The sequence below is a fragment of the Stomoxys calcitrans genome, chromosome 1 (genome assembly GCF_963082655.1).
Source record: "Stomoxys calcitrans chromosome 1, idStoCalc2.1, whole genome shotgun sequence".
NCBI classification, from domain to species: domain Eukaryota; kingdom Metazoa; phylum Arthropoda; class Insecta; order Diptera; family Muscidae; genus Stomoxys; species Stomoxys calcitrans.
In genome coordinates this window covers 254441439-254459833 of record NC_081552.1, presented here as the reverse complement: position 1 = coordinate 254459833, position 18395 = coordinate 254441439, and the positions used below count along the sequence as shown (strand labels likewise).

The 18395-nt window shown below is 37.3% G+C and overlaps 1 protein-coding gene across 2 annotated transcripts in view; it reads right to left on the bottom strand.

Moving 5' to 3' along the window:
* Positions 1 to 6529: 6529 nt before the first annotated feature.
* The window catches only part of LOC106094248 (DNA-binding protein D-ETS-3), a 162875-nt gene continuing 151009 nt past the window's right edge, over positions 6530 to 18395 (bottom strand). For both annotated transcript variants that reach the window (XM_059360630.1, XM_059360631.1), the window contains 2 exons: positions 15664 to 15872; positions 6530 to 6663 (listed from right to left, as the gene is read on the bottom strand). In XM_059360630.1, the coding sequence (XP_059216613.1) occupies positions 6530 to 6663; positions 15664 to 15872 (343 nt within the window). The remainder of the gene's footprint in view (positions 6664 to 15663; positions 15873 to 18395) is intronic.

The following is an 18395-nucleotide window of genomic DNA, read 5'->3' as shown; positions in this document are numbered from 1 at the left end:
CCATGGATCGAATTTGTCGAGTTCTTTCCCGGTATCTCTTTTAAGACAAACAAAGGATAAAAGAAAATAATTGTGCTAATTGAATTGAATGTTGGAGACCACAGTAGAAGTCTATGTGTAAAATTTTTAGACAAATCGAATAAGAATTTTGGCTTTTAAGGGCTTGAGAAGTAAAATAGGTAGATCGGTTTATATGGAAGCTGTATCAGGCTCAAGATCGATTCGGACTATATTTGACACGTATGTTGAAGGTTGTGGGAGGAGTCGTTGTACAAAATTTCAGTTAAATCGGATAATAATTACGCCCTCTAGAGGCTGAAGAAATCAAGATCCTAGATCGGTTTATATGGTAGCTATACCAGCTTATAGACCGATTTGAAACCTATTTGGCAGAGTTATTGGAAGTCGTAATAAAACACTTCGTGCAAAACTTCAGCCAAATCGGATAAGAATTGTGCCCTCTAGTGGAGCAAGAAGTCAAGACCCGAGATCGGTTTATATGGCAGCTATATCAGGTTATGGACCGATTTCAACCATACTCAGCACAGTTATTGAACGTCGTGATAAAATATCTCGTGCAAAATTTCAGCCAAAACGGATAAGAATTTTGCCCTCTAGTGGCTTAAGCAGTCAAGACCCGTGATCGGTTTATATGGCAGCAATATCAGCTTATGGACTGATTTCAACCATACTCAGCACAGTTGTTGGATGTCGTGATAAAATATCTCATGCAAAATTTCAGCCAAAACGGATAAGAATTGTGCCCTCTAGTGGCTCAAGAAGTCAAGACCCGTGATCGGTTTATATGGCAGCTATATCAGGCTATGGACCGATTTGAAACATATTTGGCACAAGTATTGAAAGTCATAACAAAACACCTCATGCAAAATTTCAGCCAAATTGAAAACAAATTGTGCGCTCTAGTGGCTCAAGAAGTCAAGACCCGAGATTGGTTTATATGGCAACTATATCAGGTTATGAACCGATTTCAACCATACTCAGCACAGTTTTTGGAAGTCATAACACATTCAAAATTTCAGCTAAATCGGATGAGAACTGTGCCCTCTAGTGGCTCAAGAAGTCAAGACGCCAGATCGATTTAAGTGGCAGCTATATCAGGTTATGGACCGATTTGAAACATATTTGGCACAGTTATTGGAAGTCGTAACCAAACACCTCATGCAAAATTTTAGCCAAAACGGATAAGAATTGTGCCCTCTAGTGGCTCAAGAAGTCAAGACCCGAGATCGCTTTATATGGCTGCAATACCAACACATGGACCGATATAGCCCATTTACAATCCCAACCGACCTACACAAATGAGAAGTTTTTGTGCAAAATTTCAAGCGGCTGGCTTTACTCTTTCGAAAATTAGAGTGCTTTCTACAGACAGACAGACGGATGGACAAATAGAGGGACGGACGGACGGACGGACAGACGGACGGCTAAATCGACTTAAAATGTCACGGCAAACAAGAATATATATACTTTATGGGGTCTTAGTCAAATATTTCGAGGAGTTACAAACACAATGACGAAATTAGTACACCCTCATCCTATGGTGGTATACCCACCACCCACCAAAAGAGGGTGCTAATATTAATCCGCCCCATGCCACTATGGACATACACCTAAGTAATCGGCTTGTTGTGCGCTCTAAATACTGAAAAAGTTCAAGTTCAAAAGTTCGGATATTAAACCGCCCCATGGACATACACCTAAGCCAATAATTGGCTTGTTGTGCGCTCTAAATATTGAAAAATTAACCTCGAAAAAGAAACTCTATGTTAGGAATACGGTTTCACCTACAAAATCCTTAATTGTTTTTTCATGCTACGCTCCTAGGTTGTTTCATGTTTGGTGTCGTGACCCCACCTAAGTACCGGTGTCTGTTAGCCGCGAAAGCCGGGCAATGACAAAGGAAATGCACCAACATCTCATCATCTTCCCCACATGCCCTTCACATGCAATTATTTGTAGCACCGATTTTACATAAGAGAGTTCATAGTCCAATGTGTCCCGTTATGATACCAATAGCTATACTGACCTCCTTCTTACTTCCTTTTAGTAATAGCCTCGTCCTCTCACGATCCGGATCACCCCATAAGATTTTCGCCGTTCCGTTTGTCGCCCACTTCCTTAACTCGGTCTGCTTCGACCCGATAGGCTTCGGGTTATCAAAGTTTATTGACGGAAGTCCTCTGGCCTTTACCGCCAAATCGTCTGCCCTTTCATTGCCCCTTACTCCGTTATGGCCCGGCACCCAAACGATGCGGATTGTGCAAACCTCAGAGAAGGCATTTATCTTCTTCTTACATTCCAAGACTATTCAAGACCTTACCGTCCTGGTTGTTCTTGCCCTTATAGCCATTTTACTGTCCATAAAAATGTTCACACTCGACGTCCTCGCGTTAGCACCACTCCACCTCACGCATTCCGTGACCGCCCGGATCTCCGCCTGCAGGACCAAACTATGATCAGGCTGTCTAAAACAGATCTCAGTCCCTGGGTTCTCAATGTAAACCCACAGGCCCACTCTGTTCTCTCCAAGACAGTGCCGCTGGCAGCATAGTCTCGCACTCGACCTCAAGTGTTGTCGTCTCAGGTATCCGAGGTACCAATCGGAAATTTTCAAAATTGAAATTTTCAACGAAAATTTAAATTTTCATCGAAAATTGAAATTTTCATAGAAAATTAAAATTTTTACAGAAAATTGAAATTTTCATAGAAAATTGAAATTTTCAACGAAAATGGAATTTTTCATCGAAAATTGAAATTTTCATAGAAAATTGAAATTTTCATAGAAAATTGAAATTTTCATAGAAAATTGAAATTTTCATAGAAAATTGAAATTTTCATAGAAAATTGAAATTTTCATAGAAAATTGAAATTTTCATAGAAAATTGAAATTTTCATTGAAAATTTAAATTTTCATAGAAAATGGAAATTTTCTATGAAAATGGAAATTTTCATAGAAAATGGAAATTTTCATAGAAAATTGAAATTTTCATCGAAAATTGAAATTTTCATCGAAAATTGAAATTTTCATCGAAAATTGAAATTTTCATCGAAAATTGAAATTTGCATCGAAAATTGAAATTTTCATCGAAAATTGAAATTTTCATCGAAAATTTAAATTTTCATCGAAAATTGAAATTATCATCGAAAATTGAAATTTTCATCGAAAATTGAAATTATCATCGAAAATTGAAATTTTCATCGAAATTATCATCGAAAATTGAAATTTTCATAGAAAATTGAAATTTTCATAGAAAATTTAAATTTTCATAGAAAATTGAAATTTTCATAGAAAATTGAAATTTTCATAGAAAATTGAAATTTTCATAGAAAATTGAAATTTTCTTAAAAAATATTTAAATTTTCATAGAAAATGGAAATTTCCATAGAAAATGGAAATTTTCATAGAAAATGGAAATTTTCATAGAAAATGGAAATTTTCATAGAAAATGGAAATTTTCATAGAAAATGGAAATTTTCATAGAAAATGGAAATTTTCATAGAAAATGGAAAATGTAAATTTTCATAGAAAATGGAAAATGTAAATTTTCATAGAAAATGTAAATTTTCATAGAAAATGGAAATTTTCATAGAAAATGGAAATTTTCATAGAAAATGGAAATTTTCATGGAAAATGGAAATTTTCATAGAAAATGGAAATTTTCATAGAAAATGGAAATTTTCATAGAAAATGGAAATTTTCATAGAAAATTGAAATTTTCATAGAAAATGGAAATTTTCATAGAAAATTGAAATTTTCATCGAAAATTGAAATTTTCATCGAAAATTGAAATTTTCATCGAAAATTGAAATTTTCATCGAAAATTGAAATTTTCATCGAAAATTTAAATTTTCATCGAAAATTGAAATTATCATCGAAAATTGAAATTTTCATCGAAAATTGAAATTATCATCGAAAATTGAAATTTTCATCGAAATTATCATCGAAAATTGAAATTTTCATAGAAAATTGAAATTTTCATAGAAAATTGAAATTTTCATAGAAAATTTAAATTTTCATAGAAAATTGAAATTTTCATAGAAAATTGAAATTTTCATAGAAAATTGAAATTTTCTTAAAAAATATTTAAATTTTCATAGAAAATGGAAATTTCCATAGAAAATGGAAATTTTCATAGAAAATGGAAATTTTCATAGAAAATGAAAATTTTCATAGAAAATGGAAATTTTCATAGAAAATGGAAATTTTCATAGAAAATGGAAAATGTAAATTTTCATAGAAAATGGAAAATGTAAATTTTCATAGAAAATGGAAAATGTAAATTTTCATAGAAAATGTAAATTTTCATAGAAAATGTAAATTTTCATAGAAAATGTAAATTTTCATAGAAAATGGAAATTTTCATAGAAAATGGAAATTTTCATAGAAAATGGAAATTTTCATAGAAAATGGAAATTTTCATAGAAAATGGAAATTTTCATAGAAAATGGAAATTTTCATAGAAAATGGAAATTTTCATAGAAAATGGAAATTTTCATAGAAAATGGAAATTTTCATAGAAAATGGAAATTTTCATCGAAAATTGAAATTTTCATCGAAAATTGAAATTTTCATCGAAAATTGAAATTTTCATCGAAAATTTAAATTTTCACAGAAAATTGAAATTTTCATAGAAAACTGAAATTTTCATAGAAAATGGAAATTTTCATAGAAAATGGAAATTTTCATAGAAAATAAAGAAAAAACATCAAAAAATAAACAAAAAATTTTTGAAAACTATACAACCAAATTTGTTTTTAACAATTTTTTTTAATACCAATCACATACAGAGTTTCAAATCTGCTAGCTTGATTTAACAAAAAAATAAGTTTTCTTTTGCTTCATTATTATATTCTTGTTTCATTTAAAATTTATTTAATTCATTTGTGTTTTTTTTTTTTTGTTATTGATAAACTGTACATTTCACTATCACAGTCATCCAGTTTAAGATTAAGATTCCATTTAATTTAAACTGTCCAAAATAGGGAGAGACCTCAAACTCGACCCGCATCCAATTCCACTTTAACAAAAACAGATATTTGGATTGGGTAACATCTGAAACTGGTCTCCATCGTGTGTAAATAGTCCTTAAGATTAGAAAAGATAGAATTTTTTATTAAATGTTTTTTTTTTTGGGGGGGGAGGGGGGGGTTTAATTATTGCTACAAATACACGTTGCATATTAGAAAGTCATCTAGGTATCTAATATTTCATTCATATTCATGCTCTTATTAGTCGTACGTCCGCTCATATTTACAAAGGATTTGATGAATTTTACAAAAATTTTATTTGTTATGGTTTTTTGTTTTTTTTTTTTTTTTTGGTTTTTATTAACTAGGGCTAAAAATGTGTTTTGTTTTTCAATTTAAATATATATTTTTGTTAGTTTAATCAGTTAAAAACAACATTTATGACTAGAAAAGAGCAGGAAAGTGCCTAGAATGTTTGTTCTCTGCCTCTCTGTGTGCATACTCTGTTTAATAAATATTTTTTGGGGCTTTTGGGTTTTGTTTTCATTGCATACTTTTGCTCCTTTTTTGCTCTTCACAAACTTATCCATAACAACATTTAAAAATTCGTTAGTATTCTTGTAAAATCCCTTTTTGCAATGGGACTTGGATGGTTGAGGAAGGAGTTTTGAGGAGGTATAGGAAGAAAGCAAGGATCCTATCCTTTTTAGAGTTTTTGGTTTTGTTTTTTGTTTTTGCTTATGTTGGGCTTGTACTTGTACGCACGGAGTATTAATGGCCTAAATTTGAATCCTTGGGATTTTGGGGTATCTCTCTCTGTTGGAGGAAGGGGGGGTTTGCATTTTGGTGGTTTCGTTTAATAGGGTTGCTCGCCTTTAATGTGTCGATAGAAGGTCGGTGTTTCGGGAAACGGTGGACTATATGTGGGTGGTGTTAAAGGCTCCATGGCATTGATAACGGCGGCCGCTGCTGCCGCTGTTCCCGGCCGACTATCGCTGGCAGCATTGGTGGCACCTAACGTTAGACCGTAGTCAGCCATATGTTATCATTTGAGTATGGTCGTCAGGCCGGAGTTCATGAGCCGGTTGCCCACCACCAGCGAGTTCAAATTGCTGCCTCCCACTCCCACACCGACACCCAGGCCAAAACCGCTACCCGCTCCCACACCCATACCATGCGAATGGGAGGCCGTCAAGGAGGCTGTTGCTATATTCAGATGGTTGCCATTGATGAGACTGTTGCTGCCACCGCTGTTGCTGTTGTTGCTGAGACTGAGGCTATTGTGGTTGAGACTGCTGCCCGTTTGGAGGGCGCTATTTAAGCCGCCGGCCGAGTTGTTGGTCAGACCGCTTGACATATTGGTGCTGGAGCTGACGGCCGACTGTAGATTGTGAAGGGTGGCCACATTAATGGCTGCTGCCGCCGCACTGGATGTTGTGCCAGCCGTTGAACCGACGCCACTTGAATGCATTGAATGTGCCCCACTGCTGCCAGCGATGGCGTTACTCTCATATTAGAAGCCACCACCAGACGATGATGGTCATGCGTAGTGGGGATAGGAGCTCAAGTGTGGAGCAACATGAGAAGGAGTCACATGACCCATGGAATGGGGCTGATACAAGTTCGAGTGATTACCCCAGTTGCCCCATGATGCCGCCGAGGGAAAAATGGAAGCTAAAAGTAGATAGAGAGAATAACAAGCAAAATGAGTAACGAACACCACAAAGGCAGCATTGCATGCTTAAATGGAATTAAAGTTTAATTTAAGAAATATAAAGAGAAATTGATAAACAAATGTTTCATTTTCAAGGTTTTTTTTTGGGAAATTCTTTACGAAACTAAGTGTGTTTGATGAAATAGTAAAATTGCGAAAAAATAAATAAAATAAATAAAAAAATCGAAGAGCACTCCAAAACACGACTTACTATTTTATCTGTCAAAAACAAACCGACAGTACGAAATGGCTGATATTACCTTATAACAGACATATGAACCTAGGTGACCAACTTTAGTCCCTTGAAATTTTGCACATGATTTCGTAATTTGTTGATATCGGGAGGGGGCGGACCCTCTCCCTTACCCCAAAAATAAAAGTGGACCGATCGGGACAATAAGGGATTCAAATGAAAGGTATTCAAGAGTAGAGTACGAATTTCATAATAAAAGTTGTTTCGAAGTAACTAGGGGGCCGCCCCAGCCCCAAAACCCCTTAAAAAGGGTTTTTTGACGATCATGACAATATGGGACTCAAATGAAAGGGGTATTCGGGAGTATATTACGAATATGGTCACGAAGTAGGAATAGGCATTATAATTTGTTGATAACGGAAGGGGTTGGACCCTCCCCCGTTCCCCAAAAACACCACCCAAAATCAAAAGTGGACCTATAGGGACAATATGGGTATCAAATGAAAAGTATGCGGGAGTAGATAACGAATCTGGCATACAAATTCGTGTCGAAGTATAGGGGGTCAACCTACCCCCACAAAAACGCCCAAAATGGGCACATTAGCCAATCACGAATATATGGGACTCGGTTCGTTTGTTCCGTATAAACTGAAAAATGGCAGAACCGATTTTCTCGAAATTTTCGCATATTGTGTAGGGTGGTCTGAAAGGAAACATAGGCCATATAATTTTTCGATATCGGACAGGGGACGGACCCTCCTCCTTATGCCAATCACAAAGTAAACCGATTGAGACAATATAGGTATCACATGAAAGATATTGTAGAGTAGAATACGAATATGGTATTAAAATTTGAGTCTAAGTACCCATCGGGCCGCCCCCAAGCCCAAAACTCCCTCAAACTGACATATTGGACTTTCATTTCAATATGGAGCTCAAATGAAAGGTATTCGGGAGTAGATTTCGAATCTGGCATACAAAATCAGATCGAAGTACGCCATTAGACCCATTATGACTATATGATACTTGCCTGAACCGATTTTCTTACAAATTTCATAAATGGTGTACTTTTTCTGGAAGGAAATATAGGCTATATAATTTGCAGATATAGGGTGGAAGCGGACCCTCCCCCTTACCCCAAAAACGCCATCCATATCCGAAAGTGTTCCGATGGGCATAACAAGGGTATCAAATGAACGGTATTGGTGACCAGAAAACGAATATGGTATTAAAATTTGGGTCCAAGTAGGCCCCCCAACCCCAAAACTCCTTTAAACAGATATATTCGAAGTTCATATCAATTCGGGACTCAATTGAAAATTATTAGGCAGTAAATTACGAATATGGCATAAAACATTTGGTCCAAGTAGTGGGAGGTAGCCCCAGCCCTAAATACCCCAAATGGGCATATTATCCGACCATGGCTATATGAGACTCAAATGAAAGGTATTTGGGAGTAGATTACGAATATGACATTAAAATTTGAGTTCTAGTGTAGGTGGTGCTTTTCATCCTAAAGATACGTCAAATGGGTTATTTGACCATTTATCACAATATGGGACTCAAATGAAAGGTAATTGAGAGTTGAAAACGAATTTGATATCCAATGTTGGAGCCAAGTGTTTTGGGGTACGCCCTAAAGCGCCCTAAAGAATGAATTTGATATCTATTGGGTTGCCCAAAAATTAATTGCGGATTTTTTAAAAGAAAGTAAATGCATTTTTAATAAAACTTAGAATGAACTTTAATCAAATATACTTTTTTATACTTTTTTTTCTAAAACAAGCTAAAAGTAACAGCTGATAACTGACAGAAGAAAAAATGCAATAACAGAGTCACAAGCTGTGAAAAAATTTGTCAACGCCGACTATATGAAAAATCGGCAATTACTTTTTGGGCAACCCAATATTTTCAGTGCAAAGTGCCCCAAACACCCACCAAATGCTTCATATTTACCGGCCATGGCAATATGGGGTTCAAATCAAAGGGATCCGGAAGTGCAGCACGAATTCGATATCCATATTTGAGTTGAAATGTCTAAGGTGCCATCCCTCCCCTAAAAAGCACTTCTCATTACCCACGTTTTTAAAAACACCAGGAACCGAGCAGGGGCGAACTTCTTACACATCAATGAGTGCTTCCGATTCAAGTTTAAACTCAATGAAAAGGGACCTTTTTTTGCAGCCGAGTCCGAACGGCGTCCCGCAGTGCGACACCTCTTTGGGGAAAATGTTTTTAATGACCATGCATGACATTGTACCTCGCAAATATCGCCCACCACCGTTTTGTCCGATGTTCGAACGCGTTCAGCATCATAAGCTACAATGGCACGAATTCGATATCCGCATTCAGGGCGAAGTGTCCCCACCCTAAAAGGATATTAGAGAGTTAAAAAAGGCGCAGCGGAGCGGGCCTGGTTCGGCTAGTTGATTATAAAATAGGCAAACATAACGGATGACAATAATATTTGTAATCAAATATTTCCTAAAGAGAAATGGCAATAAAATGAAATATCCTCAAAGCAAAATATTGTAATATCATACTTACAAATTCGATTTGGATTGAAATTGATTATTTATAAATTCGAGAGATGATAATTATTAAGATACTAATATGTATACTGCTCAAATAACCGTAGAAATGAGGGGAATTGATTACCCTAATAAAATGGAGATTTTTACTCTTGATTTGATCTATAAAACATAAAATATGCTCCCTCTACGAACTCAAAATTATAACAATGTCTGTTTTTTTATATGAGGAATCGAGGCATCTTTACTTTCCCTTTAACATCTTGTCTTATATGGCTGCAAAATCTAGGTTCTATAAAATAGCGAAAGAAAGACCCCCATAAACTTTTAACCAGTTATGCCTACAACCAATAATGCCATGGTTCATCCCAAACCAAACTAGAAAACTATAATACAGAACTATCAACTAACAGCCAATAAAGTTCGTTATCCTAAAAATTAGGTCCGGTTGATCCACATATAATCGTAAGGTTAGTGTTACGTCTCTGACAAAATCTTAAGTTTCCATAATTTAAACTAATCCACTACCATAAAGGCAAACTAAAGAATTTTTAATTAAATAAAAACCTCATATTTTTAGAAAATCGACCACATTTAAATTCGCTATTGGTTTTTTGTTTTTGTTTCGCATTCCTCAAAAACAAGTTCTTAAATAAAATCATAATGCTAATCATTTGATAATCATGCCTCATTACACATTTAGAAGAAAAAGGGATCACTTGTTTTATAAACTTTAAGCTGAAGTCAAAAACCGGGGATTACACTTTGTGTTTGATTTACAAAGTGAGAAGAAAAGAACAATGAAAAACTGCCGGAAGCCTCAAACCAGACCTCACACCAAAAATTGGCAACTAAATTTCAATCAATCGATCAATCAATTCATTCACACAATGGATCCCCACGATAAGAAAAAATAAAACACAAATAATAGAAAACAACAACAAAAGACAGAATTCACGCTTCTAATGCTGTGCTAATACGGATTTGGTGTTTAAAATTTATTATCTCTCCTAAATGTTAGTTGATCAGCATGCCTGTGCTTAACAATCGATCGAATCGACAGACGGACGGACGCATGGACAAAAAACAAACAAACCAACTGAAAAATTTAAAAGAAATTTTAATGAAAGAAAATCTCATAAAGTGGTCAATAAATTATAACCAGTTCGTTCATAGGTTAGTTTAATAGCGCGTCAATGGTGCTATAAAACAGTAAAAACAATGGTAGCAGATTTAAATCGGAATAAATTTTGGCCAATCGTAAAATTTTTTACCACATCTACTATCCAGCCAGACCGCTACTTAGCTTGCCAAACAGCCAGTTGGGCTGGCATAATGGGCTTAGGAAATTTTGACTAGCTCATCATCATAATTATAGCAGCATCAAATTTAACTAAGATCTAATTAAACTGTAGCTAACAATTGAAAATGAATATGGAAATAAAAAAAAAAAAGTAACAAAAGGCGTTAAGTTCGGCCGGGCCGAACTTTGGATACCCGCCACCTAGGGTATATATCTTTCATCAAAATCCGGTGAAAATCCCATAGCAGTTATATCGAAATATATTACAAGCCATTGTTCAATTGTGTATAACAAAATATTAGTCTTTTTAGAAGCTAAAGGGTGATTTTTTTGAGGTTAGGATTTTCATGCATTAGTATTTGACAGATCACGTGGGATTTCAGACATGGTGTCAAAGAGAAAGATGCTCAGTATGCTTTGACATTTCATCATGAATAGACTTACTAACGAGCAACGCTTGCAAATCATTGAATTTTATTACCAAAATCAGTGTTCGGTTCGAAATGTGTTCATTCACCGTTCAGCGATGAGGCTCATTTCTGGTTGAATGGCTACGTAAATAAGCAAAATTGCAGCATTTGGAGTGAAGAGCAACCAGAAGCCGTTCAAGAACTGCCCATGCATCCCGAAAAATGCACTGTTTGGTGTGGTTTGTACGCTGGTGGAATCATTGGACCGTATTTTTTCAAAGATGCTGTTGGACGCAACGTTACGGTGAATGAACACATTTCGAACCGCACACTGATTTTGGTAATAAAATTCAATGATTTGCAAGCGTTGCTCGTTAGTAAGTCTATTCATGATGAAATGTCAAAGCATACTGAGCATCTTTCTCTTTGACACCATGTCTGAAATCCCACGTGATCTGTCAAATACTAATGCATGAAAATCCTAACCTCAAAAAAATCACCCTTTATATCAAAAAGTAAACCGATCTGAACCATATGCGACACGGATGTCGAGAAGCCTAACATAAAATCGAATTATAAATGCGCCTTTTATGGGGCCAAGACTTTAAATCTAGATATCGGTCTGTATGGAACCTATAACCAAATCTGAACCAATTTGGGCCAAGTTGCAGAAGAACGTCGAAGAGCCTAACACAACTCACTGTCTCAAATTTCAGCGAAATCGGACAATAAATGTGCCTTTCATAGCCCCAAAACCTTAAATCGAGAGATCGGTCTATAAGGCAGCTATATACAAATCTCGACCGATCTGGGCCAAATTAAAGAAGGATGTCAAAGGTCCTAACGGAACTCACTGACCTAAATTTGGGCGACATCGGACAATAAATGTGCCTTTCATAGCCCCAAAACCTTAAATCGAGAGAGCGGTCTATAAGGCAGCTATATACAAATCTCGACCGATCTGGGCCAAATTAAAGAAGGATGTCAAAGGTCCTAACGGAACTCACTGACCCAAATTTGGGCGACATCGGACAATAAATGCGCCTTTTATGGGCCCAAAACTTAAATCGAGAGATCGGTCTATATGGCAGCTATATACAAATCTCGACCGATCTGGGCCAAATTGAAGAAGGATGTCAAAGGGCCTAACACAACTCACTAACACAAATTTGGGCGACATCGGACAATAAATGCGTCTTTAATGGCCCCAAAACCTAAAACCGATAAATCGGTCTATATGGCAGCTATATCCAAATCCGAACCGATTAGGGCCAAATTGACGAAGAGTGTCGAAGGGCCTAACACAACTCACTGTCGAAAATTTCAGCCAAATCGGATGGTAAATGTGGCTTTAATGGGCCCAGAACCTTAAATCGAGATATCGGTCTATATGGCAGCTATATCCAAATCTGGACCGAACTGAACCAAATTGACGAAGATTGTCGAAGAGCCCAACAAAACTCACTGTCTCAAATTTCAGCGAAATCGGACAGTAAATGCCCTTTTTATAGCCCCAAAACCTTAAATCGAGAGGTCGGTCTATATGGCAGCTATATCCAAATCTGGACCGATCTGAGCCGAATTGAAGAAGAATGTCGAAGGGCCTAACACAAGTCACAGTCCCAAATTTCAGCAAAATCGGATAATAAATGTGGCTTTTATGGGCCTAAGACCCTAAATCTGAGAATTGGTCTATATGGCAGCTATATCCAAATCTGGACCAATCTGGGCCAAATTGTTGAAGGATATTGAAGGGCCTAACACAACTCACTGTCCCAAATTTCAGCGAAATCGAATAATAAATGTGACTTTTGTGGGCCTAAGACCCTAAATCGGCGGATCGGTCTATATGGAGGCTATCAAGATATAGTCCGATATAGCCCATCTTCGAACTTAACCTCCTTATGGACAAAAAAAGAATCTGTGCAAAATTTCAGCTCAATATCTCAATTTTTAAAGACTGTAGCGTGATTTCAACAGACAGACGGACTGACGGACAGACGGACGGACATGTCTAGATCGTCTTAGATTTTTACGCTGATCAAGAATATATATACTTTACAGTGTCGGAAATGGATATTTCGAAGTGTTGCAAACGGAATGACAAAATGAATATACTCCCATCCTTCGGTGGTGGGTATAAAAATGGAGGATTATATAGAAGAAACACTGAAAGCATGTCCAATTCGACCAGGCCGAATCTTGGATTATTTTGGTCTCAAGTAGTCATATCGGTACGTTGGAGGGCCTATATCACCATATTGACCGATTCGGATAAAATTTGGCACTATTATTGTAAGTCATAAGATAGGGTCTTGGGCCAAATTTCAGCCAAATCAGGTAAAAATTTGGGCTTAAGAAGTCAAATCCGAGGAAACGGATCCCCTGAATTGACTCAGTTGAAAATTAAGGCTGGAGAAACCAAATCCAGGGATCGGTTTACATGGGGGCTACATCTGTTTATAGACCGCTTCAGCTCGTACTTGTCATGGACACTGGAAATCATAACACAAGTCTTTGTTTAAAACGGATAACAATCAGGGCTTCTAGGGGCTCAAGTAGTCAAATCGCGGGAATAGTTTAAATCGGGATATATCTGTTATAGACATATTCGGATCATACTTGGCATGGATGTTGGAAGTCATAACTCAAGTCTTTGAGTTTTGACTTCCAAGCCTTCTAAAGGCTTCATGGATACTGGAAGTCATAACACAAGTTTTTGTTTCTTAGTTTTTCGGCTCAAGAATTCAAATCCGGGGACCGATTTATATGGGGCTATATCTGTATATAGACCGATTCGAATCATACTTGGCATGGATCTTGTAAGTCATGAGTCTATGCTCCAAATTTCAGCCAAATCGGATGAACTTTAAGGCTTCTAAGGGCTCAAGAATTCAAATCCGGGGACCGGTTCAAATGGGGCCTATATCTGTTTATAGACCTATTCGGATCACACTTTTCATGTATAGTGGAAGTCATAACACAAGTCTTTGTTCCAAATTTCAGCCAAACCGGATGAAAATTGAGGCTTCTAAGGACTCAAGAAGTCAAATCGCGGGATCGGTTTATATGGGGACTCTATCAAAATCTGAACAGATATGGTCCAATTGCAATCCCCAATTACCAACATCAATTAGAAGTATATGTTCAAAATTTCAAGCGGTTAGCTTAACGCATTCGAGCGCTATAATGATTTCGACAAACAGACGAACATGGCTAGATCTACTCAGAATGTCGAGACAATCCAGAATATATATACTTTATGGGGTCGCAGATCAATACTAAGAGGTGCTACAAACGTAATGACTACATAAGTATACCCCCATCCTATGGTGCTGGGTATAAAAAGCATTGTTGCTATTGCCTTAACAAAAGAAACAAAAACCTCAAACATTGAAAGAAATCTTCTAGGGGCGGGGTATAGTTTAATAAATTGATGTTGTCAATCCTCTATTTATGTATAATAAGCTTTTAAATAACTTGTTTAATTGGATTGAGGGGATTATGGGCATTAAGTATTATAATTCAAATGAATTGTTTTGCTATTGAATTGTTTTTGGTACAGTAGTTTTGCAATAGCATACTTTTAGGATGCTACAAAAAGTAGGCTACCTATTAAACATGCGTGCTTTTAAAGGAAAAACAGAAAACAATTTACAATATTATTTTAGAGCTCATAACAAGCCGATTACTGGCTTAGGTGTCCCTTCATAGTGGCATGGGATGGATTAATAATTTCCGCACCCTCTTTTCAACCTAGCCTTACCTAATTCTAAATTTAGTTTCTTTATAATTCTGTTTTAAAAATTGAATAATACTTACTAATGCTCTTATATTTTATTATTCCTAGAAAGCAATTAAAAGAAGCTCTTAAAAAATTAATACTTCATTCGCTCATTACTGCCCGCGGCCGCATTTGCAGCTACTCCTCATAAAAACGGAGCTTTCCACCATCCGCAACCTGTGGATGCGCCCGGTAGCTTTCAGCTAAGCTTCCCATGATAACGATGGACACCACACAAGTCGGAGCTCAAAGTTCCAGCCTATGTGGTGCTCATAGTTATCCCGTATACGCCGGGATTCGCTAATTACACAATTACAAATTTTGCCCCTGAACATTCCACTAAGGAACAGGGGCAAACTTCTCACATATCAATGAGTGCAGTGCGATTCAAGTTTAAGCTCAATGATAAGGGGCCTCCTTTTTATAGCCGAGTCCCAGCGGCATGTCGCAGTGCGACATCTCTTTGGAGAGAAGTTTTACATGGCATAGTACCTCCACAAAAACCACCGATGACAATTTTTTCTGATGGTCTCGCCAGGATTCGAACCCAGGCGTTCAGCGTCATAGGCGGACATGCTAACCCCTACAAAAACCACCGATGACAATTTTTTCTGATAGTCTCGCCAGGATTCGAACCCAGGCGTTCAGCGTCATAGGCGGACATGCTAACCTCTACGCTACGGTGGCCTCCTCTAATTCTCTAATTAACCTAGATTTTTGACTTATATGTTAAGCTTACCTGACGACGATGTCATGCCATGATGCGGACTCATAAATGAGCTCAATTTGGCGCTATGATGATATGGTGTCATGAATAAATCACTTTGATACTTGTAGGTGGGATCACTGGCAGCCGGTTGGGTGGCAGCAGCCAAGCCTTGGAAATCGAATTTGTAGGCATAACGTTTGCCATGGACCTTGGTCATTATGTTCTTGTCGTAATAATATCTGCAAGAGATAGATGGAGAACGAAGAAAAGTGATAAAGAAAATGTGTAAATAATTAAAAATCCCAACACATTACGATGACGGGCCATCTCCACCCAAAATCCCAACTCATACCCCAAAATCACACTCTCACTGATTGTTTGTCCTTCCCACAGCAGCACCTCATATACAATGGCTATTGTTGATGCTAAGACCGTGGCTACTGACTTTAGGCCACTTTTCTTTATGTGCTACTCCTTCCGAGTTTTATTCCCCAACAGCGTTTTGGAACTTTGGTGTATGGTGTCTGTTTGTAAACAAACAGAAAAACGAAACTAAATCTAGTGTCCGTCTGTCTGTCTGGCCGTCAGTTTTAATGAAAGGCAGTTGCGGCCAGAAATGTGCATATTTTTGTTAGAAGGGTGTCCTTCTCTGTTTCTTTCACTTTGCCACTGACCTCGACAAATAGAAACACGTATCTCCCTCCCTCCTCTCCATTCTCTCTATGGTCTATGAATTCGTCTTTAGTTATGGGCTTTTGGGTAATGCAATTAAAAATAGTCATAAATCTTAAGTAAATATGTACTCAGTGTGCGAATGAATGTCCTTTGGTGTCCGAGTTGAGAAATGAGCATAACCTTTGTCCAAATTAGGGAGGTTTTCTTTATTCCGTTTTGATTTCATTTCTCTATTCATCACCCCTAGAGAACAAACACCACCGAAAATAAACTTCTGAAATAACATGCCATCATAAACCACGGCACAAATTAAAACTCATTTATGGCTTTGCGCTTATCAAAACGATAATTAGCGTTGTATTATAATTATGGCTCAGACAAAAATCAGAATCGTCAGCCTGCCGTCAACCCACACTACACCCGCTTGAGACGGTCATTAGGGCAAAATTATTATATTTTGGAGTTTTGTCTATAACCTTTGCCATCATGAACATTTTTTTCCTGCAAAAACTTTAAATTATTTGAATGAGAATCACTTTAAAAATAGAAAGGAATAAACATTTAGCCGGACCCAACCTTACATGCTACCTTCCAAGGATTTATTTCGAAAAAGTTCTTTGATGCAAAAAATGCAAATTTTGCCCATGAACATTCCACTAAGGAACAGGGGCAAACTTCTCACATATCAATGAGTGCAGTGCGATTCAAGTTTAAGCTCAATGATAAGAGTCCTCCTTTTTATAGCCGAGTCCGAACGGCGTGCCGCAGTGCGACACCTCTGTGGAGACAAGTTTTACATGGCATAGTACCTCACAAATGTTGCCAGCATTAGGAGGGGAAAGCCACCGATGAAAATTTTTTTTCTCATGGTCTCGCCTGGTTTCGAACCCTGGCATTCAGCGTCATAGGTGGACATGCTAACCTCTGCGCCACGGTGGCCTCACTATTTGATAGATTTGTTCAAATAATGAGAGCTATAACAGGTTATGAACTCCATTTGCTATGGGTGTTGGAGGGCATAAGAAACCACCACGTACAAAAATTTAGCTAAATGGGATAATAAATGCGTTCTCTTGGGTCGGAAGAAGTCGGGATTCATGTTTATATGGAAACTAGCTGGACCGGGCCCACTTCGCTGCGCCTTCTTTTACTTTATATGGAACAAAATTTGTTCTTGGAATATTAATTTTGGACAATTAAAGAGCTTGTAGTGAAATACCATGCTACGAAAATGTATATCTTTATTGGTCTACTAGCTGATCCGGGCCTGCTCCGCTGCCCCTTTTTTACTTTAAATGGAACAAAAGCTGCCTTGGAATATTTACTTTCGACAATTAAAGATCTTTTAGTGAAATACCATGCTAACTTGACTAACAGTTTAACAATATAAGTGCCTTTATCTGAATCCCATATGATCTTTATTGGTCTACGAATTTAAGTTTGGATGTAAGGTGTACTCCATTCTTGAAATACTTCATTTCCGCCCGATATTCTCATGATGTCTGATTTAGTGGTGTTTTTGGGGAATATGTGGTCCCCCAGATACTTGGCCCTGAAAAAATATCAGCATCGTGCTCTTCTCTCAAATACCATTTATTTAAGCCCCATATTGCCATTGACTTAAGAGGAGTTTAAAGGATGAGGCGTCCCCCAAACACATGGCCTCGAAATTGGTTAACAAATTCGTCTTCTAATCCCAAATACCTTTAATTTGAGCCACATAGTGGCATGGATGAGGCGTCCCCCAATCACATGGCCTCGAAATAGGTTGACAAATTCGTCTTCTAATCCCAAATACCTTTAATTTGAGCCACATAGTGGCATGGTCGAAAAAAATGGGGGGGTGTTTTGGGCAAGGGGTGATGCCTAAAAAATATGGTCCTACATATCAAATTCGTATTCTACTACCAAATACCTTTATTTGAGCCCCATATTGCGATGGTCAGTAAAACATTGCTGTTTGTGGGGTATTTTGGGACAGGAGTAGACCCCCAGAAAATTGGTCCCGAAAGTGGGTATCAATTCTTGTTCTACCCCCCAATTCCTTTCATTTAAGCCCCACATTGACACGGTCGGTAAATATGCTC